Consider the following 8,866-nt stretch of genomic DNA (forward strand, 5'->3'; position numbering starts at 1 on the left):
TTGGTGTGTTATATGTGCACTCACCAATAGAGGTTCCCCGTATGTTTTACATAACCCGATAGTTACAATAGGTTCACAATCAGTGCAGAAAACGACAGGGCAGAACATTCGATACAAATCCGAAGTAGGGTGGGTTATTTTCTTTTTTTACGACCCCTTCACGGATGACTTTGAACGAGTGGAGAGAACTGCGTTAAATTGTGTGGAGAAAATAAAGATCTACGTCTCTTTTAAGACTCGCTGACAGGCTTTTCAGAGCACATAATACATCGAGAGCGAAAGAGGTAGTATTGTTTAGCGAGGAACGAGACGTGACTGCTCACCGCTGCCAAATGTCAGACTCCACACGTCTGGAAGATCTCAAAGGACGGCACGCTGTAGCGTCACCCAACGCACGTCTAGATATAAATAGTCCGAAACTCACGGTGTAAACTTCACTACAAGCATGTAAGCAAATAATCTTAAATTAACGGCACGCCTATCGGACGTGTGGAGTGGGGAGAAACGTCGCTACGTCTATGCGTGCCGTTAGTACTGTACGGTGTGTGTCCTGCACATATGGTTTCTGTCACAAGGCCGGGATCCGTCATAGTAATGCAGTAATCTCCACCGATGTTGCATAGGAAAGCGCACGTGTGTGCGCGCGGGCTAATCAGCAAAGACATTGTGCAGGAAGGTTACATGGTGTTGGAGAGCCTGTGTGTGTGTGTGTGTGTACGCGTTCAAATTTAGTCTCTCAGCATGTAGCAAGTCTAGGATAGTTCATCTCAGCTAATAAATCTAATGTTTCTTCACAGCATCCTCAAGACAGAGGCTGACACCTGTCTAGAGGCGTCATGCAGTAAGATCCCTGCTGGGCTTTGTAGTTTAAAGATATGCGGCTTTAATCTGTTCCGTTGATTTGTTCCAGCCGTGGAATCTCTTTGAAGATGTTAACCATGCCTTAGTGCGTAGCAGACCTATATAAGGTTATGCTGGAGTTTAAATGAGAATGGAAATGTAGTGAACAGCCCCTAAACTCGCAGAAGAGCAGTTACTGGGATCAGCCAGGCCCTCACCGCACAGGAAAGAGGACTAATTACGGCCACTTAAATGGTCAAATCCAGCTGGCAGATGACTGTTCTGCGGAACTGTATTCCGGCTCGGTGTGTGAACTATCTCAAACTGGTGACTGACAGTATCAGTCTCCACATCACCGTCCATATTCAAATGGATTTTCAGCTATCGTCAGGGTTCAGAAAACGATTCCCTCACACAAGCTTGTTAGGACTACATTAGCACAAACTTTCCAGTGTGTAGAAAGTTTCCAGTATGCTGGTAGGCTCGTGTACATTAATTAAATGTGCAACATGCATAGGGCATCAGGACAAGTGAAGAATGACATGGGCAGAGTTTGATTTCGTCTTTAAAAATATTTTTAATTCATATTCAATTCATATGGACCAGTGTGGGGGGGGGGGGGGGGGGGCTTTGTCTCGTGACGCTCGCGACAGCGTTGTTTCAGCAGTCCTCGAGGAACTCCAGGCGCGCGCGCGCGCGCGCTCCCGCGTGAGATCCGTGCACGACGAGCCTCGCGAAAGGATGAACGGAATCGCCTCGTCTGAACGGTACCGGTCGCCTCTGTCTCCTATAATTTAGCTTCTGATTTTTAACGACGTGGACATTGGAAGAAATTAATATAATAAATGTTATTTTGACAGTTTCTTCATAACTAAATAATGACTTCATACTTCATTTGAGCTTAAGGAGAATCAAGATTCCTTGGTATATTTGGATTTTCTATGGAAAGTCATAAAGTCTGTTACATACCGTTAATAGCCTAAAAAGCACAGTACACGAACAGTAAGTATATGGCACTGTTGTGATGGCAGTTAAGCAAATGGGGGTATATGTGGCACGTAGGAGTGTTAGTGAAGGTTGTGGCTGATGTTCTAAAATGTTCTAGGACGTTAAGTCAGGCTACTAGTGTTACTGTCGCACTGAACTTTATGGCTGTCCTTGTGTTTGTGCTGATTAAAAAAAATCGTGCGTGATAAAGGAATGTGTCCGGTTAAGGCTGATATTGTGAATTAATTCATTCAAACTAAACTAGTTTCGGGCTTTCTCCTGGAAAAAAAGAAGAAACCTGTATAATCAGCACGTGTATAAAACTGCTCCTAGCTGGTGTGTTTTTTGCAGGCACGATGCTGTCAGGAAAAGGATTGTTGTTTCTTCATCAGTGTGAGGTTTCTGTAGGCTCTGCACACCAATGCAGTGTGGTTGGTGTGAGAGGAAAATCACCCTAACCTTTGCCTGTTATTTTATATTAAATATGTTATTAAGGTTGTATTAAAATTGCACAAATAAATGTATTTTATAAATGTATTCATGCAGATTTAACCAGGGAAGGGAAGGCTTGTAGGCTTTGAGTGGGGTAAAAAGAGAAAATAAAGGAAACATTCAAGTTTGGCTCACAGATGCTTCAACTTGTCAAATAATATTTAAAAATCCAATTAATTTTTTAATTAATTTTTTAATTAATTTTTTTTGCAAAGGCAAAAAAAAGCAAAGACCTACTAGCTTGGTGCTTCAGGAATTTCATTCTTTCTACTTAAATTATGGCCAAGTTATTTAGGGATTTGAATGTAAATATGTAATTTTTGCAGAAACAGGGACCTGGACTATAAAGTCCCTGTTTATAAGACTTTATTTCTGGGGGAGTTGTTTGTTTTGTTTTGGGTTTTTGTTTCGTTGTTTGTTTGTTTGTTTGTTTGTTTTACTTAGTTACTTCTAATTTTTAACAAAAAAAAGTCCCCAGCTCTTGTTCTAGTGTATTAACCTATTGGGAAATGTTAAATGGTTTTATTAGCTAATAATAAACTTCAGACTTCAGAGAGGGCTTTCAAAAAGCCGTGTACCTGTTTCGGAGCTCACTTTGAGCTCACGGTGAGCTAATCACCCTTAGCTAGTAGGCTCGGAGATGACCACTTCTATTTCCAACTCTGACATCCCAAACTGTCGCTAGGCTCACTGTTCAGCAGTGTTATTGCATCACAGGCTGTGGGAAATTCGTGCTATCAGTGTGTGTTTGTACTTGTCAGTGTGTGTTTTTCATTTTTTTTAAATGCAGAAATAGTGTGTCCCAAGAGGCCACTCAGTGCCCTCCCTGGCCTTCTGATGGAATCTGATGCTAGTTTCAATTGAGACAACTCATTTACATTTACGACATTTAGCAGACGCTCTTATCCAGAGCGACTTACAAAAGTGCTTTGTCATTTACTCATAGAATATATCCAAATACAGTATAGTAGGTTAGAATAAAACATACCAATGAACTAGAATACTGTAGAATACAGGGATGAATGCTGATACGTCGAAGTGCTATTTAAGGTCTATCTTACTTAGAGTCTGTATTGTTTTCACAGAAAGATTCAGTATTTAAAAGACTTCTAAAAAGAGAAAAGAAAACTCTCAGTAACTTGACCAAGGTTAAACAAACAAAAGCCTTGAAATTAATAAATCAATTTTTTCGAATAAACGAAATCATTGAAGTGACCGAACCAGTGTGAAAATAGACTCAGTGCCTTTTAAAGCAGCCACACCACTGATGGTTTTAATCTGGAGGCTCTAAACCGGTCTGATGTTGTGCACAAGAGAGACGCAAAAGCAGTGAGACACAGATATGCAATCAACTGCATCCTAGCCCAGGACAACACTGGTGTTGGACTCGGTAGAGTGTCATGTCTTCTGCGCTCAAAATATAATTTGGTCTATGAAACATGAGTATGGTCTCTGCGATACACAAGTCTGGAATGCTCTGCTATTCTGAAAAGCATTTACATAAAATGAGCACATTTCATATTTCTTAAAGATACTATGCTCACAAAATAAGGCTTATTCACTGTTTTCAAAGGTTTGTGAAAGTACTTCCACCTATCTTACCGGATGACGTAACTACCAGCCACCCAAGAGAACTTACGAGATCACCGTTGGTCACCATGACGACTTCACCGCTTCTCTCCGGCAGCGGAGGCAATGGCTCCGTCGCCTTCTGCTTCTCCGGCAACCAGTCCGGCTTCAACAACACCCACGCAGTGGCCTCTGCCTACTTCTCTGCCATATTCAGTGTGCTGGGCCTCGGCTCCAACCTGTTCGCCTTCGTCGTGCTGGTGAACGCCTTCCGCCGCACCCACAGCCGCTCTCGCTCCTCCTTCCTGCTCTTCCTCGGCGCGCTGGTGGTGACCGACTTCATGGGGCTGCTGTTCACCGGCTCCATCGTGGTCTTCTTCCGCTCCAGCGGCCTCAGGTGGATGGACCTGGACCCCGGCTGCCACTTGTGCAACTTCATGGGCATGACCATGATCTTCTACGGCCTGTCACCGCTGCTCCTGGGCACCGCCATGGCCGTGGAGCGCTTCGTGGGCATCAACCGGCCATTCGCCCGCTCCACCGCCATGTCCAGGAGCCGGGTGTGCTGGGTGGTGGTGGGCATCGTGGCGATGGCCGGCTGCATCAGCCTGCTCCCGCTGCTGGGCCTGGGTAGCTACCATATTCAGAATCCCGGCTCCTGGTGTTTCCTCAACATCAGGCCGGAGCCTTTGGACGTGGTCTTCTGCCTGGTGTTCTCACTGGTGGGCCTGTTGTCGCTGGCGACGTCCTTCGTCCTGAACACGACGAGCGTGGTCACCTTGCTGAGGGTGTGCTGCAGCCAGGACTCAGTGCAACGCAAGCGAGACTATGAAGTGGAGATGATGGTACAGCTCATCTTCATCATGCTCATCGCTACCATCTGCTGGTGCCCGTTATTGGTGAGATCTTTGATTTGTTCTGCCCTCTGGTCCACAGATATTCTTAGCTGTGATTAATATATAGTTCTCTGTGCGTTGTGTAATATATCCTCTCCTGTATTTCAATATGCTTCTTTGTGATGTGTTTGTCTCCTGAGAGATGTAGGCTTTATGCTGTGCTAAAGCTTTGCAGCCAGGGACACAAGTGGTCTCCAGTGAATTCTGTAGACTTTAAGGAAAGTCAAATGTCCACAGGTTCCCGTTGGGCCTGAGTGGTAGTGTAGTGCTGTTTTTGATGGGGGGGGGGAAAAAAAAAACAAAAAAAACAAACAGCTTGAATGTTCTGCAGAAACTGCATCACTTTAATGTCCAAAACGCACGACGCATTTTGGTGCAAATGGTGGAATGTTCTGGGGCGCCTGTGAGCTGGCCGAGGTGAGGCAGTCCAGCAGGCAGGAGGACGCCAGCAGGGTTCGAGTTTGACCTCGCCACCCCAGCAGCGGAGCTGAGGGGTGGGAGCCTCAAAAAATCCTGCATGTTCTGTGTTAGTTCTCAAAGGGAAACTGTCCCTTCAAAATCTTAAAGAGAGTTGCTGTACACGCAGCAAAGTTTACATAAAGTGTGCCTTTCATTTAAGACTGTCTACTCTCCCCATGTTTTAAATATCATTTTTGAAAGGCTACAAGCCAGAATAACAACATTTTATTTAGTGCCTTTTTCCGTGGCATTTCAGTGTATCGTAATTTGTCAAATTCTATGACGGTGCTGTATCCAACAAGAAATCATTCTATTTTATACAACGCAAAGAAAAATCGCCAAAATGGTGACAACATTAAATGATGTTTGAATGGTTCAGGCTGCTGGCTGTGTCCTCAAATGCTGCGTTTCAGGAACAGGAAACGTGCCATGTTCCGTAAGTTAGAATCGCGTGACTGTGCTGGGTGCTGATAAGGAGGGTGTGGAAGGGGCATCTCCGGCGGGAGAAGAGGGGGAGAGGAAGTCCTGCCCCTGCCCTGAGCACGTCTCTGCTCCCATCTCTGGTGTTGGAGACACGGAAAGCCCATGTCCTCGGGCATGGCATGCTTATCTGTGATCAGGTGCCACCTCTCTTCATAAATGCATTCACAGGAAGAAGAAACTGGTCTCGGCGCAGAAAAAAAAAACCTTCTCAGGACCTCCAACCACAATAAACTATGTGTAGACTGGGCAATATGTAGAGTTTGGCCAGATAATAAATGTTGTGGAAGGACGCACTGTGCTCATGACCTCGGAAGGGTTTGGGGTCGGTCGCGCTGCTGACCTTGTAGCATTATGCTCCGCCCACAACATACAGTAAAGCCCAAGAAATCCGGACTTGAGCTCGCTGCTGCACGGCACGTCTGTGGGGAACTTCCTGGCTTTGACTAACCATGTTTCTCCTGGACAGATATACATTATGAAGACCGTTTTGTCTGCCAGCCCTGCTGACCCGCTTTGTGTACTGTTCTACCTCCGAATGGCCTCCTTCAATCAGATTTGTGACCCCTGGATATACATCATCTTTCAGGCGCCTATATTGAGGCGAGTAGAGCGCTCCATGCCCCATAATCCAGATTAACAATCCAGCACCGTTAATCCCTCACTCATACAAGCGCTAATCTGGACGGTCGCGAACCCCAGTATGCATCCACAGTGCATTTAAATGGATGGGATTGAGCAGACACTCCTGTCCAAAGCGTCTGGTAGTGCTTGGACCAGCAGTGCTTTGTACAGATCCCAAATGGCTCCCCAGCTAGTGGCTAGCACGCTGAGCAATAGCAGAGGCTGTAACATTAGGCTTCAGGCTTGTGCTTCCATGAACTGCCTGTTTGCTGTTTTGTTTTCAGCAACTCAATACCTGCAAAGTTTTGTTTGTTCGTCTGTCTTGTTGCGCTGCTACTTCATGTAACCCATCATGCTTTTGTTCGGCATGTGCTGTTAATCAATGCAGTTTGTGTGTGTGTGTGTTTTGGGTGTGTTTTTCGGAAAATGTGCTGTATGGTAAATGTGACTCATTGTTTTGCAGTAGTGATCACCGATGGACAAGCAACTACTTTGTCAATAATGCAAGAGGATATTTTCTTTCTTCTTTTTTTTTAAAGTCCTACAGGCTTCCAAGAACGTCTGGCCATGTCTGGTCCGAGTTACTTCTGCCAGGAGTCCAGCATTACTTCATCTTTCAGTATTTTTTCATGTTATTCATCATTTAAATCATGCTGAAGATGTCTTTTTGTGTGTCATTTAATTAAACCCGGCTGAGATTTACACTTCGGCCTACATACAGTAAATGCTGTACGTACTCGACGTAGATCTTTCCTGCAGTGGGCAACGTTTGTCAAGGGTCAGGGATTGCATAACAGGGAAAAGAACAGTTTATAGGAAAATGAAGATTTTGGAAATGTGGAAACCCTGAATGAGCACAAGCTGCACGTGCGTGTGTGGGTGGGTGCTTGCCGTGTTTGCATGTATGCATGTCGTTAGACTAAATCTCCGTTTACCCATCATGCGCTCTCTCATTCTCTCTCTCTCTCCCTCCCTCTCTCATTCTCTCTCTCTCCCTCCCTCTCTCATTCTCTCTCTCTCTCCCTCCCTCTCTCATTCTCTATCTCTCTCCCTCCCTCTCTCATGCTCTCCCTCTCTCCCCTCTTTTCTCTCCATCCAGACATTTATTGCGAAGACGGTGCTTTTTAAGAGGGGCCTCCACGTCCAGCAGCTGTTGCTCTGGATTCGCTTTGCCACAGGAAACCAGGTCCTGGATCCCTGGGTCTACATCCTCTTCCGTCGTTCCGTACTGAGGCGCGTCTACCCTGGAATAGGACGCTCTCGTGGCTCCGTGGCCAGCCTACGCTCCTCTTTCACCATCTCGCGCAAGCTCACACCCGCCTCCCTAGGGGGCGCTAGCGAGCAGGGGGAGGCGGAGCCCCGCGGCTGACACTCCGTAGGGTCCATGCGGTTACCGAATCCTTTGTGACCTGCACTGTCCACTTCACATTCATGCACTGTACGCTTTTTTTTGTTTGTTTTTCGTCGATTCAAGACATCACAGGAGGATACGAGGATGTGTCGGGGTTCACAAAACTTTAGAGGTGATGTGCACGCATGAACCCTTTGACCTTCAGCCGACGACCGTGCGAGCGCTTCCGTCAGACTGCTGTGAGCATGGAGAGAGGCAGCTCGGACACACCCGCAGCGGGGATGAGAAGCCTGAGCCCACCACTTCTGCCTAATACATCTGTGGAGGTGATCCCCAATCTGTGCACTGTTGCCCACTGGAGAAGTTCTGCCCTCCTCCAAACACACTGCTGGCGCACTAACATATCCCGTTGTAAGTTTAATAAACCTGCATCAACTCTGCTTGGGACAAATTAAATGCATTGCCTAGCACCGTTTGGTGTCAGTGATAAACAGTTAGAATAAACGGTGTTTCGTTGTCACGTATTTACTCCCAAATATAAACACAAGTAAAAATTCACCTTGTTTAGCCACAAAGCATTAAAAAACCCATTGTGCTGGCCTCTTACGTTAAGCCTGTTTTGTTTGGACGGCTTTTGGAAACCTTCCAGAAGGTTATGCACCCTAATGGCTCTTTTGCTTGCAGGAAGCTTTGAAAGTAGCGACAAAGGAAAGAATGAGTTCCTAGATCGCTATCAGTGCACTCATGTGGTGTCTCTGACTGCCACAGGCCAGGGACCAGCAGTACCATTTTGCGGTGTTGTTTTAATCAAACCCAAATAAGCTTGCTGACAACAACCATCCCTTTGATGACCTCTGAGCGCTGTGAACTTGGGATGTCGGAGCTTTAGACAAGAGGAAGATATGGAGTCCGAGCCTTTGGGTCCAAGACAAAAGTTGTGTATTTTATTATGTTTTCATAACTGAGTCCAAGTTGCTGTGCATGGTCAGGTCTTCACTGAAAGATAGTGAAAATAAATAAATACATAAAAGTATATAAATGGAGCAGATGAGATAAACCAACACAAAAAATGTTGATGCGTCACTTTTCCTTGATTTGTCTACCACAAAAGCAAAGACACTGTGAAATGATTTCCCGGCAACTGAAAGAATCACAGTACAAACAGTGA

The 8,866-nt window shown here is 45.6% G+C and overlaps 1 protein-coding gene across 4 annotated transcripts; it reads left to right on the forward strand.

Annotated features, from left to right (window-relative positions):
• The first annotated feature begins 1,499 nt into the window (after positions 1–1,499).
• Positions 1,500–8,298, forward strand: tbxa2r (thromboxane A2 receptor). Of its 4 annotated transcripts, none has more exons than XM_027032344.3 (3): positions 1,500–1,607; positions 3,893–4,787; positions 7,447–8,298. In XM_027032344.3, exons 1-3 carry the CDS (start codon positions 1,582–1,584, stop codon positions 7,714–7,716), a joined length of 1,191 nt encoding a protein of 396 aa, XP_026888145.2. In that variant the 5' UTR covers positions 1,500–1,581; the 3' UTR covers positions 7,717–8,298. The 4 variants fall into 4 exon arrangements, with proteins under 4 accessions (XP_026888145.2, XP_026888146.2, XP_026888148.1 ...); XM_027032345.3 differs by lacking the exon at positions 7,447–8,298 and adding an exon at positions 6,193–6,802; XM_027032347.3 differs by lacking the exon at positions 1,500–1,607 and adding an exon at positions 1,617–1,842.
• The last annotated feature ends 568 nt before the right edge of the window (positions 8,299–8,866 follow it).

Source organism: Electrophorus electricus, chromosome 26 (genome assembly GCF_041902795.1).
Source record: "Electrophorus electricus isolate QZ-2024a chromosome 26, ASM4190279v1, whole genome shotgun sequence".
NCBI classification, from domain to species: domain Eukaryota; kingdom Metazoa; phylum Chordata; class Actinopteri; order Gymnotiformes; family Gymnotidae; genus Electrophorus; species Electrophorus electricus.